This window comes from Carassius carassius, chromosome 32 (assembly GCF_963082965.1).
Source record: "Carassius carassius chromosome 32, fCarCar2.1, whole genome shotgun sequence".
Classification (NCBI taxonomy): domain Eukaryota; kingdom Metazoa; phylum Chordata; class Actinopteri; order Cypriniformes; family Cyprinidae; genus Carassius; species Carassius carassius.
The window spans coordinates 3456185-3472308 of record NC_081786.1 but is presented as its reverse complement, the minus strand read 5'-3'; the positions used below and the strand labels follow the sequence as shown (position 1 = coordinate 3472308).

Below are 16124 nucleotides of genomic sequence, written 5' to 3'. Positions count from 1 at the left end.
CTACTAGTTAAAGCACAAAATCCTGCATAAATTTTCAACATAATCCCCCGACATGGGATGCATTGAGCCTAACAAGCTTCTTAACTACCCAAGCCAGCAAGACTTAGTTAACCAATGGTTCCCCTTAGCTAACTCACTAACGAATCCAATTGTTTCTTCTGTAGATAACGCTAGAGCAAGCTCTCGCCTTGTGCCAGAAGTATCACTCCAGAATGCAAACAGCTTGTGAGTGGCTGGAGGACGCTGTGGGCTTCTTGCAGCAGGCCAGTCTTGGGGTGGATGTGGAGAACTACGAGGAGTGTCTGAGGCAACAGGAAGACATCATGGCCACTCAACAGGAGTTCCTGGGTGTTCTTGAGGAGCTGGATTCATTGTCACCTCAACTTGAAAACCTGGTCAACCCTACAGCCAAGGAGCAGCTTAGACTTAGTGTGGAGTCTGCACAGCAGAGAGGTGTGGAGGTCAGAGACAAGCTTCAGTGCCACCAAGACATCTTAAACAGGTACAGTTTAGTACAGAACACAATTTTCCAGAACATATGAGCTCTTAGATCTATTAAGGGTAAATTTACCCAAGTTTTATGCTAATAAAGATCAATGTTTTAGTTGTCACTGTAATAATGTGACCTTTTTCAGCTGTGTTACCCAGTGGAATTCATATCAGGAGGCCAGACAGACAGTCATTGAGCTGATGAATGAGGCAGAGAAGAAGCTAACAGAGTTTTCCACAGCCAAGGCTGCAACAAGCCAGGAAGCTGAAGAGAAACTCCGTAGTCATAAGGTAAGCCACGTATGCAGAATTGGCTCTCTTTCTTGAGTAGATAAACTTATTCAACTGTCTACATGATGATAAACCGATCAAAATGTTTTCATCTTTGGCCTTCAGTCATTGGTGTCCATGGTGAACAGTTTCCAAGAAAAGCTGACTGGCCTGGAAGAGCAAGCCTCCCAGTTAGAGCTGGTTGGAAGTGATGCCAGTAAAGCCACCATAAGTCGATCCATGACCACGGTGTGGCAGCGCTGGACCAGGTTGCGCAGTGTAGCACGAGGTCAAGAAAGGGTGCTGGACGATACAGCCCACGAATGGAGAACTTTCAGGGAAAAGGTACAGTTTCACTGTCGATACTTGTAGCCAAATATTCCAGGAGTCCTCGTTTAATGTTATGATGTTCTGCACCTACTAAAATTAAGGAAATGCAATGCTATAACTTTTAAATGGTTTGAAATGGTATATTGATTATATATCAAATTTAATGCTATGAGATTTCGGGCAAACAGGTAAACATTACAAAGACTGATATCTTTTTTCAAACAACTTATGTTGCTCAGATGGTGAAGGTAAGAGCTGTAACAGAAGAATTGAAGGGCCGTGTTTCTGATTGTGCTGCTGAGAAAGCCTCCAAAGCCACACTGCAGTCACATCTGGACCAGTATGAGCTGGTTGGTCAGGACCTGGAGAGAGAGCTGTCTTCTCTAACCCTCTTAAGACAGTACACTCTCAGCCTGCTACATGGTGTGGAGGTGTCTGTGCCAACGCCTGATCATGAGCAACTGCCAAGTCTGAAGGAGGTCAAAGTTGTGCAAGATCAGCTTGAAAGGTACATTACCTTTCTCCAATCCAGTACAAACCAGTAATAATTAAATCCACCAAACAATACAGTAACTCAATGTATTCGCATCTAGTGCAAATAGTAAAAACTGAATACTAACCAGTTTAAAGTCAGTGTAGTTTTGCTTCCTGTCATGGTCTAATCAGACTGTGATGCTGCATGCCAAATATGGACTGAATGCTAATCTGTGTATGCTGTGTCTCTTGTAGTCTTTTGCAGAAGGCCAGGACAGGAAAGACTCAGGTTCAGCAGGAACTGTTGGATAGGGAAGGTGTGGAGAGAGGGCTGAGTCTTGTCAAGAGCTGGATCCAGGACTCCAGGGAGCTTTTGCTGAACCCCACATCTGATCTGAACATCCTGACACAAGAACTGGAGGTAAACAAAATATGTGAATTCTGTAACAAACAATAATTGTTTGACAGCTTGTCATTATATTGCATGTATGTTAAGAGAGTTGAAATGAAGTTAAATACATGGCATGCAGTATTTCTGCCTAGTGCAGGATTTATTGTATACTACACATTTAGCAAATATAGTGTGTCATCCTGCATTGCATGCATTTAGAAGATTTGCCTAATGTGTACAATGTTCATACTATAATAACATCATATAAATAAAATGGTTGTATAAATTTGATTTTATATTGTATCATTGTGAAGGTGATGCATGGAGAGCTGATCACTCATCGCCAGAATGTGGATAAACTCACAGAACAGCAGCAAAGTAAATACCTGGACCTGTACACTATTTTACCATCTGAGATCTCAATGCAACTGGCTGAAGTGTCCCTGGCACTGGGATCCATTGAGGACCAGGTACATAATTACCATTTTCTTTTTGGATTAATATGCAGTTTCTCATTAATTCGTAGGAGACATATTTTCATCAACATTAGCATATTTAATAAAGCCTTATGCAAGATATAAAAAATGAATCATATCTTTAGGTTCAAGCCAAGGAGAGAGACATCCAGAAGACCAGAGTTATCAAAGAGGAGTTCAACTCCAGAATTCATGACGTGTCCGAAAAATTGAAGGCCGTCTCTGCCTCTCTAAAGGAAAAGGCCACTGATATTGACCAGGCCAAAGATGAGGCCAGAGTATGTTGTTGCATCCCAATTATAGTACAATTTATAATATTTATTTTTTAATATAAACAAATTTCCCTCTTTTGAATGAGCATAAAGTACTTTGACTGTATTCCTAGAGTCACTGTGATGAACTTGAAGGCTGTGGACGAAATCTTGCTGAGCTAGAAGCAGCAGTGCAGGACTTTGGTCGCCGTAACCCTCTGATAGCCAGGCAGCTGGCTGATGCAATTGCCAGATTACGAGAGATTCATCATCAGACTCTTCGACTGGCTGAATATAAGACAATATGGCTGAAGAAGGTAAGAAGATATATTATACAGTAGTATGTTAAAATAGAGAAAATAAACATTCAGCTAATAGAACAAAAGGTACAACCTCAGCCTATTTCCTACAGGCTACTTGCTTTTTTAACCTTTTAATTAGAGCTTTTCATGTATTGCATATGATGTGGTGTGTCTTTTTCTCTCAAGGCTGATGCACATCTAGACGAACACAATGAGATGTTTGAGTTCATAGTGAAGTGGACAGACAGAGCCAAGAGCCTGGTGAAGGCCAACATCATCTGGAACTCCTCCTCACACCTGCAAGAGCAGATCAGGATGTATCAGGTGAACCACAATACACTGAAGACATACAGTATATAGCATAGAGTCTGACTGCAGTTGTTTTTGTGAAATAACCTTCCTGTGTTTTTGGCCCTGCAGTCTGTTCTGCGTGAGTCGCGTGAGCTCCATGGTGACCTGGAGGTCATGCATGAGAAAGTGGAAATACTGTCTGAGATGCTGCAGGTGGAGGCAATGGGACAGCAGGTATCAGAACTGAGCCGCCACACTGAGGAGCTGGAGCAGAGCATCAGATCACGACTGCAGAGTCTACAAGATGCAGCAAAGGTTTGAATTGTTTTGTTCTGTTAACTACACTATTCTAACTCCATTTTTGCCATGAAGATAGTCTTAGATGCTGACATGGCAATAAAAATGATAAACTAACTATCAAACTGGTAACTACACTGAAGACTTTTTCTCTAGCTCAGCGTGACTGCATTTGTATTTTGTTTCAGGATATGGAGAGGTTTGAGAGTGAAGTGAAGGCCCTGCATGTGTTGCTGGAGCAGGTTCAAGCCACTCTAACATCTCCTGAACTGGCTCGACTGAGCCTGAAAGAACAACTGACTCAAAGACAGGTGCATTTATCTGTCTTGTTCTTCAAGAAGCATTTATTTTCCTAGTTAAGAGACCCTGTAAAAGGTTTTATATAATACCTATAATTCCAAGCATAACATGCTTGACTGAATGTTAGATGTTAGAAACCAGAAAAGCTTTAAGGAATAGTTCACCCAGAAGTGTACTCACCTTCTTGTCATTCGACATGTAGATGAGTTGGCTTCTTCATTGAAAACAGGTTTGGGGAAATTTAGCATTACATCACTTCTGTGGTCAGACTTTAATTTATGGACTGGAGTGGTGTGGATTATTGTGATGTTATTATCAGCTGTTTGGACTCTCATTTCTGACGGCACCCTTTCACTACAGAGGATCTATTGGTAAGCAAGTGATTTAATGCTACATTTTTGGATGTAGCATTTTCAGCAGAGTTTCATTTTGGGTGAACTTTTCCTTATGCATATAAGTATGCATAAAGTAAACATAATTTGAAGTATATAAGACTTTGGCTGTAGTGTAACTGGTTCAATATCGGGACTGGTAACAGAAAGGTTCTTCTGATTAATTATTGAGTACTTTCTGTCAACTTGTTTTTGCTACATACATATTTTAGTTTGGAAGGGAAGCAGTTTTGTTCTCATAATAGAACACCATTTTAAAAAAATGATCTATTTTCCAGCGTTTGCTGGCGGACATGGAGAGCTTCAAGCAGCAGGTAGAGGCCGTACAGGAGTGTCAGAGCGCTGTAAGAGTCCCTGAGGAAGTGGTGACCAGTCTGTCCATCTGCCGCACTGCCCTGAATCTGCAGCAAGAGGCCAGTCAACTCCAGCACACCGCCATCCAGCAATGCAACATCCTACAGGTAGGAGGAGCTGTTGCGGCAGCAGATGGGAATAAAAACACTGTTTACCAGCCACCAAACACGTCTGAATTTTCACAGATCATGTGTTGAGTGCTTATAACTTATTAGGCACAAAAGCTGTGTTTGTTTGTTTTTTGATCTGTAAAAAAGTATTATAAATGAGAGATGAATTTAGAGGAAGTACATAATGATAATGAACATTTCCGTGAGGTCTAACATAATGAAACAACTTTCGTAAAGAAACTATACAATGGTTCAGTTTGTAGTTAAATATGTCAAAGATGTCTGAAAGAGGTTTAGGGGTGTAGTAATTATAATTAACCTAATAACGTAAGTCCAGTAGGACATCCCCGTAATAATATTAAATCTAAAAAATGGATGTATTTGTGTGATGTCTGTTTAGGAGGCGGTGGTGCAGTATGAACAGTACGAACAGGAAGTCAGAAACCTGCAGGCCATGATTGAAGATGCTCACCGGGTCATTCAGGACCAGCCTGTGAACACCAGCAACATCCAAGAGCTGCAGGCACAAATTAACCATCATGAGGTGCATTTATTTACTATTATAGTATTTATTCATATTTTTCAGTTTTCATTTGAATTTTTATTTATTATTATTATTTTCCGGATTTATTTATTAATAATTTATTATTATTCTAAATTACATTTTTTTATAATTTTGTTATATGCTTTTGTCATTTTTTTTCATATTCCTGTATAGCTTTTTATTTATCTATATTATTTTTTTATATTCATATGTTATTTTAGTTCAGAGTTATTTCAGTTATTTTCATTTATTTTTAAATATATTGATCAAATAATCAAAAACAATTACAATAATTCAAGAGTTTTAGTTTTAGGTAAAAATTCCATCTTTGATGAAGTGAGATGGATATTTAGATCGGAGATGCTACACTGTCTGCTAATCTTGTTTTTTTTGTGTGTTTTAACATCTACTGTTTGTGTTTAGCCAGACTGATCTTTCCTGTTTCTTGCATTAACCTAAATGGCAACTAAATAACATCTTCTGAATTCTGTTTATTTTTATCCGAACAGGAATTGGCCCAGAAAATCAAGGGCTACCATGAGCAAATTGCATCCCTGAACTCTAAGTGTAAGATGCTGACGGTCAAAGCTAAACATGCCACCACGCTCCTGTCAGTGAGTGATGCAGAGGGTTTAACCGAGAATCTGGAGGAACTGGACGTTGATGCTACTAAAAGAAAGACCCAATCACAAGTTTCCGTATGTATCATTATCCTGAACACAGGCATGACCGTGTAATTGTGGGAAAAGGAAACAGACTAAAGTGTTAAATGTTTAAAAAGCAATTGTGCTTAGTTCATAAATTCAAAGTAACCCTATGCACTACAAAACATGATTTGTAATCATGCTTTTAATTGGCTAATCAAATTTTTTGTCTTGTATTAAAAATAGATTATCATCCTTAAATCAAAATACATTTTCTTGACAAGCAAATGACTTAAAATATTAGGATTGTTACCCTTTAAAAAAGGTTTTCAGGTTAATCCAAATGTAGTTTTTAATATTGGAATGGTTTCATGAAATCAAAACAAAAGTACTAATTAAGTGAATGATGCAGAATAAGAAATCGACTTCTGACTCTCTTACCTTAATTGGCTTTTTTACTTTTCTCGCTGTGATCTTTGCATGTTATAATCAATTAACTTTACAGCTCTGTGAACTGATTGACTGATATCTTCTGCTCTCTCTTGTGATGCTGTCAGATGTCAGCTGGTTGCTGTCAGTCTCTTCTGTCTCCTGTGACAGAGGAGTCAGGCGAGGAGGGCACCAGCAGTGAGATCTGCTCTCCTGCTTTCTGTCGATCTCTCTCTCCTATCACTAACACAGAAGCAGCTATTAGCAAGGTATTAACAGAAGAAAAAAAAATGTGTTGCTTGATCGGATTTCTAGCAGACCTGTACTGCCTTTTTTTTTTTTTTTTTTTTTGCAATTCCCAGTTTCACCTTAATTTTATTCAAAAAAAAAAAAAAAAAAAGGGTTGGATTGGAAACTTACCACAATATCTTAGAAGTAGTTTATACTGCATACTAGTTGCAATGCACTACATCATTATTTGTTGTGTAAAAAGTGTCTTATCTTTGTCCACCACATTCAGATAATGCATACCTATTGATATCCAAAAACAGAATCAAATATTTCTATAGAGTTTTAATTATTTTTATTTCAGTTTTAGTAAATGGCAATGTGCTCTGTTTGTATAATGTGCCTTTTGGTAAATGTAGCAGGAAATTATTTCATATATGCAGAAAATTCACATACTGTGCAAAATATTCATAGGGTTATTATAGTTAAGTAAAACTGAAACCATTTTTAAAAATTGTTACTTGAAATAAAATAAAAATTAACTGTATTTTTTTTTTTCAGTTAGTTGCCAAGGTCGCATTTCTTATTTCAATTTAATTTATCCTAATGTGCTAAAATAAATCAAACCAAAACCGAAATACAACTAAAAACATTCTAAAAACTAAATAGACATATCTTATGTCTATATAATTTCTATATAGATATATAAAAAGTCTAAAAATGACAGTAAAAAAAAAACACTCAGTTATTGATATTATTATATTATATTATAATACGCTTCATTTGAACCTGAATCAGTATGGTCTGTGACAGACAGCAGTGCAGTGACTTTGTAGTACATTAACATGATGTATTTGTTCTCTCTTATTTATCATCATCTTTTTGGACTGTCCTAAATCTAGATGTCCATGGGAAGGGCCACTCTCACCAGAGCGCCCATCCAGGAGCTGTACAATCCTGCGCTGGAGTCTGTAGCGAGCTTAGATGATCTTCAGCGCTCGTGGGAGACGCTGAAAAATGTGGTACGTATGACTTTTCTGGTCAACAGTCAGATGCACCAGGATTTCAAATCTGGTCTTTGAGTTTATCTCTGTGTTTTATAGATAAGTGAAAAGCAGAAGACGCTCTACGAGGCTCTGGAGAAGCAGCAGCGCTATCAGGGCTCTCTACAGACCATCTCGACTAAGATGGAGTCCATCGAGACCAGATTAAACGAGCCCCCCATGCACGATCTCAGTCCTGACAGACAAATGGTGCTACATCAGGTGAGAAGATTGAAATACTAAACTCTAGCTCCAGCTGTAGACCCTAAGAGATTCATAAGAATATTGATGCACAACAAAAACACCATACTTCTGTATTCCTCCAGAATCAGATGGAGGAAATTGTCAAACTGCAGAATGATATAGATGAGCTTCAGTCCAGCTTCACAGAAGAGCTGATCTCTGATTCGGTGGACCCGGACTCTGCGGATCAGCTGGCCATGCAGTCAACGCTCACTGTGCTGTCCGAGAGGATGGTCACCATCCACATGAAGGCTTCTGGAAAACGCCAACTTCTTGAGGTATGCCTAGAATCATAATTAAATAACAAGTCTAATTTACATACATAACATACGTAACATACATTACACAGATACATAATTATTGCTCAGTATTTTGCAAACAATAATGTAAGACAAAACTTTATTTTCTGATAAGGAAAATTGCGACTTCAGTTGTAGTTTTGAAATGCAAACCAGGTGCCTATGAAAAAAGGTAGTATGGTTAAAAATTAAATATTACACCTTTACCTACAACATTTATGCTTTTGAAATAAGCCTCTTATGTTCACCAAGGCTGCATTAATTTGATTAAAAATATAGGGAAAAAACTGTAATATTGTAAAATAGTATTGCAGTTTAAAAGAGCTGTTTTCTGTCTGAATATATTGTAAAATGTCATTTATTTCTGTGATCAAAGCAGAATTTTCACCTTAATTACTCCAGTCTTCAGTGTCACACGATCCTTCAGAAATCATTCTAATATGCTAATATGATGCTTAAAAACATTTTCAGTGTTGAAAACATTTGCTGATATTCAAGATTGTTTGATGAATAGAAAGTTCAAAGAAGGAGCGTTTATTTGAAATAGAATTAGTTTGTAACATTATAAATGTCTTCACTGTCACCTTTGATCAATTTGGTGCATCCTTGCTAAATAAAAGCATTATTTAAAAAAAAAAATAATAATAATTCTTTCATTTTTAAAGACATTTCTTCGTAAAGTTATGGTGTAAGTTTTCACTCATGTTTATGCATGCTGATGTGTGTAGGAGCGACAGAGTGAACGTGTGGAGAAGCAGCAACAGGTGCAGGATTTGCAACGCTACCTGAACCAGGCAGACCAGCTGGACCAATGGCTGCAGAGCACTCGCAGTAACATCACTTCCTGTTCTCAGGACTCAGACATGGAAGAGCAACTCATAGACTGTCAGGTTAGAGCGCCCCCTACAGCAGACCACAAAATGTCTACTCTATGAATTATTTACAGATTGAAGTACAAAAGAAAATGTATTATTTTATGTTATTTATGCCTGCTTTTTTTTTTATGAATGAGTTTTGTTTAATTCCACAGGACTCAAGGAAACTTTTTTTTTTATCCGTAAACAGCAGTATTATTAGAGGACCTCTGAGCGTTCAGATGGATTGATTCTTAAGCGTCTGTGGCACGAGCTGTAATCAGATTATGTAAATGTCTCAGCGTAACACCGTTTACAGTTATAATGGCTTTAAGGGTATTAAAGGATTCCTGTGAGAGGATTGGTGCTCACTGGAAATCTGTTCCGCCCCTTATTACATATTCATGAGGGTGGCTGTAGCATTAATCCCCTTTCACACTGCCATTCCGGCAAATACACGGGTAAAATGTTCCGGCAGTTGTTCCCGGGTTGCTAGATTTTGCACTTTCACACTGCCAGTGATTACCCGGGATATGTGCGTGCTTTCACACACAACCCGTAAAGATCCCGTAACGACACGTGTTCTCTTTCATCATCTCGTGTTCGAGATCCACCTGTGGGAAGGACTTCCGTACCTGACCTCTGCAGAAGCATCCAATTGCACCAAGTCTGGCTAGACAGACAGAAGCGCGCAGCCAATGCCAGGTAAGGCCCCACCCCTTACCTAAGGGCATATAATGGCTACAACGCTGCTATTCTCCAGTTGACATTTGCTTCTCGCGATCTCTGCACTGACACAGTTCGGTTGGAATACGCTGCTCACTTTCGTGTGTTCAGGAGGATATATCTCCAGATCAGCCTCCGCCAGACGTGACAGTCGTCTTTTCAGCCTTTTCGCTGTGTTCTGCATTCGGAGCCGCCCGCGCTCTCGCCTTTTTCACCTGCTCCTCCTTCCATGGCTGCCCGCCACTGATTTTTTCGAGTTCTTCACTGGTATGTCACTGTCTCAACCTTCCGCTTCTCCCGGGAACAGCCTATCACGCTCAAGAAGCCCTAGAGAATCCGGAAAATTGCAACCATTGCCTTATGCTGCCCAAGAAGCTGTTACGACGCCGTCTTAAAGTTGCAGCGACCCAGTGCTCCGAGCTTGGCCCTTCTGACTCGGACGGGGAACATGGTGACGACGTCGCGCTACCGGGGGACTCCCTGGGTGCCGCCTCACATATTTGGGCTGACCAGCCCAATCCCGCATTCCCCGAAGAGGACATCTTCGCGGGCAACCTCAAGCTCATCGACGAACCGGCCGGTTCCGGCGATGAGGATGATGCGGCCCTTCTTGGAATCTCAGAGGACGAGGAGGCCATCCCGCCCTCTGGCGTTCCCCAGGCTAGCGTCCATGCAGCCCTGCCTCAATCCATCCTCCTGGAGGTTTTTGAGTGAGCGGCCGCTCACCTCAACATTGAGTGGCCAGCTCCGCAGAGCGCCACCGACCAGGAGAGGGATATCTACGACGGGAAAGTGTTGGGACCTCCTCCCGGTCTGAGCCGGTCTTGTCCAACAAAATGGACCGTTTTTCTGCCTCAGTTCAGGCGGAGATTTTGGACGAACTAGGGCAACAGCTGGAAAAGGGAACTCCTTCCCTACCCTTGTGGAAGGAGATCCTTACGCTGAACGACCTTGTCCTCCGTAACGCTCGGCAGGCCGTCCAAGCCTGCGGGCGCTCTATGGCGCTTTCAGTGGTGGGAGAGAGCGCGCTCTGGCTTAACCTGTCGGGCCTTCCTGACAGTGAGAAGCGGCGCATCGCGGGCGCATCACGTGACATCAGGGCGTGACGTGTAATGTACGAGTCGAAAACGTTAGGCACGTTATACTTTCACTGAAGCAAGCGAACGATCTCGGCGTCTGCGCGGAAAGTGAGGAACAAACTGATCTCTGCTTCATTACAGTTTGCACATATTTTTTTCGTCGCGAACGTCACAGCGCTCGACCCGGGTCGAACCCGGCAATGTTACTAGGTCCCCGACCTGGGTTCAATGCCGGAATAAATCCCGGGACGTGGTTGCTTTCACACAGAAGGCGACCCGGCAATGTTCCGGCAATATGCCGGGTCCAACGTGCAGTGTGAAAGGGGCTTTAGTGGGGAAAGGGGCGGGGCTACTTTTGCCTTCATGGGAAGGTTACAAACAGGCAGATGTCACTCTGTGCAACATCTTGACTTTTAATTGCAAGCTTATGCGTAGTCTTAACATTTTTTAAGTGAATTTTGGATACAATTTTAAGTATTTTTAAACCTTCCCATTATCCTAAAGAATGAATGTTTACTGGGAGCATGGCACGTGAGGGATTACGGATAATGTACAGTGCTGCAGGTGTTAGTAAGGGCCTGGGGTGAGAGCGTAAGAACCATGTTTGAGCTGGCCTCGCTTCTGTTGCTCCTGCAGAACATGCTGCTGGAGATCGAGGAGAAGGTGCTGGCTCTCTCCGAGCTCTCCAGACACAGCGAGAATCTTCTCCTGGAGGGCCAGCCAGAGAACAGGGAGGATGCGGAGCAGCTGTCCAGGAAGCTGCGTGCACTGAAAGGCAGTCTGATGGAGCTGCAGAGGATGCTGCAGGACAAGCAGATCAACATTCAGGTGCCACTTGAACTCTGAATCAGTTTTTGACTCAATGTCCGAGAGGTTCATTTGAATCTTTAAAATAAATAATTTGAGGTAGTACCATGGTTTGGTAATAGTGTGTTAGTGCTATAATACTTATATTATACTGAATAATTAACTTATGCATATACCATATATCATATAATTACATTAGATGGTGCTCCGAGAAAATAAAAAGAGTATTACAATGCCTAAAAAAACATAGTATTATCATGATACATAATAATAATAATAATAATAATAATAAAAAACTTTATTTATGTAGACTCTTTTTAATAAAATGAATCTTAACATGGTTCACAGGTGAGAATAAAAATATTTATGGAAATTAAGCATGAAAGCAATAAAAGCAATAAATAAAAAACTAAATAAAACCAAATTACAATAAAATCATAGTTTAAAGAATAGGACATATTAAAATAAAATATTAATTAATTAAAAACAATTAATTAAAACGTTTTGTAGAGAAACGGTTATAGTTTTTACAGTTTTAGAAAACTCATATAGAGTTTTTTTTAAGTAAAGTTTAATTCATGATTTTGAAATGTAATTAAAAATAATATTTCAATGCAAACAAACAGATTATTACAAAAATGGCATTCATTAAAACTAAATATAATTTATATTGTTTGTATAATATATTATTTTAATAATATGAATCTAATTTTAATAATGTTATTATAATAAAATATTAAAATAAACATGATATAAAATAGGTTTTATTAAAATAAAATAGATTTTCTATAATAAAATAAAATATGATCAAGACATGTTTTTTTTTTTTGTGAGATTCTCTAAACGGTTTGTCTTTTATGTCCTGCAGGCGACTTTAATTTGGGAGGAGTTGAAAGGCCCTCAAAGAGGAAGTGTAATAATAATATATCTCAGCTCTTTTGCTTGTCACTCTATGTGCAGAATAATTCAGCAGCACTGGGTTCGGTCTGAATATGATAATCTCCTGCACGGCTTCCTTTTTTCCTGCTATTATATAAAAGAATATTGCAGAATGATTGCTGATAGGATGATCGTTTGATTTTATGATCATGATTGAGTTTCAGCAATGTGGTTTTCGATATTCATGACTATTAATCCAACTATTTGCATTTTCCCTCTCCTGCAGGATTCCCTAAAGGAGCCGTCAGACTCCAGTGAATCAGACTCCAGTCTCTCCCAGGGTCCAAACATGCAGGACTGGCTGGCCCAGGCCCGCTCCACACGCAGCCTACAGCACCAGGACACCCTCCAGAAGCAGAAGGTAGATCACATGTTACAAGACGGTTGTTTTGTGGCTTTAAAAAAAACTAAATAATGGATCTAGAACTATCAACATCGTGTCCACCACTGGGACTGAACCTGTAATTGTTGCATTCATTAAGAAAGCATCTGCTAAACAAGGAATGATAATATTGTTCATTCAGGAGCTTGAAGAGCAACTTGCAGAGCAGAAGAAGCTGTTGAAATCTGTAGCGAGTCGTGGAGAGGAAATCCTCACCCGTCAGCAGGCGTCACCCGTCAGAGCCAGGTGCAGTAGCACTTCTCTTACACCTTACTGGAATATAACTGTTACCTCAAACGTTTACATCTGTGACTCTCTCTTCACAGTTCTGTCTGTCAGATGTTCTGCAGTGCGACAGAGATCCTCTCGCCTGATGTGGAGCAGGAGGGAGACGTCCAGGCCGTGAAGAAACAGAGGAGAAAGAGATGGGAAAGTCTAAAAAAAGACATGGCCACTAAACTACGGCTCCTTATGAACACGCTGGAGCAAGACAGCAAACAACCGGTACAGTGACTCCTTACTGTGTTCACATTAAGCTTCAAAAGCTTTGAGATTCAGAGTGTGTCAAACTAACAAAGTTCCATTACGTCTTCAAATCTTTAGCATTAAATTAAATCGGTTCGTCATTAGGGGATGACCTCTGTGAACCCATGAACCAGTCTCAATGTTTTTTAGCGGTTTTATAAATTGAAAATTAAACATTTTTAATGGCACATTTGTATAATAGCAAGGAAACATTTTGCCTGATTAATCGAGATCTCCATTAAACAAACAAAACAAGACCTGTAAATATATTTAATGAACCCATCTCATACAGATATTGCATATTAAATTGTATTTTTAGAGATTATACTATAACTAAACTTATGCATTTTATGCATGTTTTATGCATGTTAAGGCTTAGTTTTTGTTGCATTTACACCATTTTGACCAGCATTTTCAACTGTGTTGAAACAATGAATCATTTTGAAAGCAAGTGCTTTAACTGATTCTAAGTTTTAAAAATCAAACACTAGTTCACATAACTAAAATGACTAGTTCACATAACTGAAATGTAAGAGGGTAGATGACGAGAAGCATGAACTCTTTTTAGCTTCAAGTTTTTAGCTTCAAATGCATACATTTTAGCAATTTGATCATCTTTTTAGATTTTTTTGCAGATCACAAAATTCATAAAGGTTGACAAATTGTTTTCTTTCATTAAGTCTTTGAATTAATATGAGCATACAAAAAAAAATCAATTACCGGCATTATTTTTTTGATAAACTGATTAGGAGTTTTAAAAATCCTAATCTATATGCTGAATATTACGCACTTGGCAGATGCTTTTATATTATTTGACCAGTTCATGCATTTCCTTGAAATAACCAGATTAGTCTTTCCTCTCTTTTTATCAGTCTATGTTAAACTTTAGCACTATTCTTTTTGTTGCCTGGCTGTCCTTCAGGGAATATTACTGCATAACTGTTGTAATAATCAGAAACTGCCTTTGTTGGTGGAGTGTTTTGTAAAAGTTGTATATTTTCGAACAGTTTTACTCCAGAACTGCTTGTGTGAAGACTGCAGCTCTGGTCTATAAGAGAGAGACTCATGTCCAGGACAAGTCCAGCCTGATGTCTCTCCACAATGAATTCAGTCAGACAGCAAAGGAGATGACTCCTCAGGTAGACACATCATATAAAACACTTCTGACTTTTTGATACAAACAGTTGTGACAACACAACTGAATGTTTACACTCTTAAACCATGGTAGAATCACTAATAATGTCCGTTCTTGAGTTGAGAGCTTAGCATACTGACGTGTGTGTGTCATTGGTGTCATGGTAAACATTATGTAATGTCTGATGGTTTGTGCAGGCCACAGAGCGACAGGTCATTCTGATGGAGCAGCAGCTTTATTCAGCAGTCACAGCCACGTCCTCGTGGGTGGATGATGTGGAGAACACACTGTTTTCTGGCCCTGTGCTGCTGACAGAGAACACTGAGACGCAGCTCTCCAACCATGAGGTCTGATCAGATTTTACTAGCTAATAACTGATTCCTGTGAGACAGATAGCCTTCCTCTAGAAGAATGCCAGATCCTATTGCCCACATTCAGTGCTCTGCAGGTTTTTTCCTTACAAAAAATATAATACTTTAAAATCAGTTTGTATCTGACATAGAAATAGAAATGCACCTCAGTAGTCTTTATATGCATATATTTATATATATATATATATATTTCTTATGGCCTGGAAATTACATGGAATTCTTAAAATTGGATTAAATTATTCTTGATTTTTTTTTTTATTTAAATTTTTAAATTCTTAAAGTTATTAATTATTATAATATTAGTCATTTTAAGTAGATACTATTTTTTTGTATAATTCCTGTATTTTTAGACAATTTATAGTATAAATGTATACTTTTAATTACAGATTTTTGGGACTCTGCTTCCCATCTGTTTATATACATGCTCCAAGTACTAAAGCTTTCCTAATAGTCAGTGTTGTTTTATATACTATTACTGTATTTATTAATTGTTATAGTTTTTTTTCTCATTTTAGTTGAGTTTAAGCAATTTTGTTAAATTTTATTTATTTTTTTAGTTTTAATAATTTTACTTGCCAGAGCAACATTTCTATTTTTTTAATTTTTTTAGTTTAGTTTTTTTGTCTAATATATTAATAATAACATTAATTTTATATTATTTTATTTTATTTCAATGAATAAAAAGGATTTTTAATAGTTTTACTTCACAGTAGCAACACTGCTAATAGTGAAAAGTAAAAGGAATATTGTTGGCACTGTGATTAATTACTTATACTTCTGTTTTTAATAAAAGCATCTGATAATGCATACATGTATAAATAAATCATAAGTTTTAGTGAAGTTAAATTGTCAAACACTTCCTTGCATTACAGACATTGGGAAAAGAAGTGACGGAGGTGACGAGGCAGCTCAGCCGCAGCGAGGGGCTGATAGGTGGCTCTGTGGGACTATCTGAGGATGAGCAGACCCTGATGAAGGACACCCTCGACTGTCTGACTCGACGTCTGGGAGCTCTGGACTCAGCACTGGACTGCCGCTGTGACACCATGAGGAGCAGGATGCGGGAGCTCACAGCTTTCCAGGTGGGAATCAGGCACCGCTCAGTTCTGTACAATAATGCAGTACAGTAACATCATCTCAGTTCCTGTT

General features: G+C 38.9%; 1 protein-coding gene across 1 annotated transcript in view; it reads left to right on the top strand.

Annotated features, from left to right (window-relative positions):
- The window catches only part of syne1b (spectrin repeat containing, nuclear envelope 1b), a 108065-nt gene that overhangs the window by 62318 nt on the left and 29623 nt on the right, over positions 1-16124 (top strand). Inside the window, exons 77-102 of the mRNA XM_059519890.1 lie at positions 165-502; positions 636-780; positions 886-1104; positions 1329-1597; positions 1819-1984; positions 2269-2424; positions 2556-2708; positions 2816-2998; positions 3170-3307; positions 3404-3589; positions 3760-3882; positions 4542-4724; positions 5128-5271; positions 5781-5969; positions 6473-6613; positions 7475-7594; positions 7676-7837; positions 7942-8136; positions 8886-9047; positions 11453-11644; positions 12789-12923; positions 13087-13190; positions 13271-13448; positions 14477-14608; positions 14802-14951; positions 15848-16057. Coding sequence (XP_059375873.1) covers positions 165-502; positions 636-780; positions 886-1104; positions 1329-1597; positions 1819-1984; positions 2269-2424; positions 2556-2708; positions 2816-2998; positions 3170-3307; positions 3404-3589; positions 3760-3882; positions 4542-4724; positions 5128-5271; positions 5781-5969; positions 6473-6613; positions 7475-7594; positions 7676-7837; positions 7942-8136; positions 8886-9047; positions 11453-11644; positions 12789-12923; positions 13087-13190; positions 13271-13448; positions 14477-14608; positions 14802-14951; positions 15848-16057 — 4473 coding nt within the window. The remainder of the gene's footprint in view (positions 1-164; positions 503-635; positions 781-885; positions 1105-1328; positions 1598-1818; positions 1985-2268; positions 2425-2555; positions 2709-2815; positions 2999-3169; positions 3308-3403; positions 3590-3759; positions 3883-4541; positions 4725-5127; positions 5272-5780; positions 5970-6472; positions 6614-7474; positions 7595-7675; positions 7838-7941; positions 8137-8885; positions 9048-11452; positions 11645-12788; positions 12924-13086; positions 13191-13270; positions 13449-14476; positions 14609-14801; positions 14952-15847; positions 16058-16124) is intronic.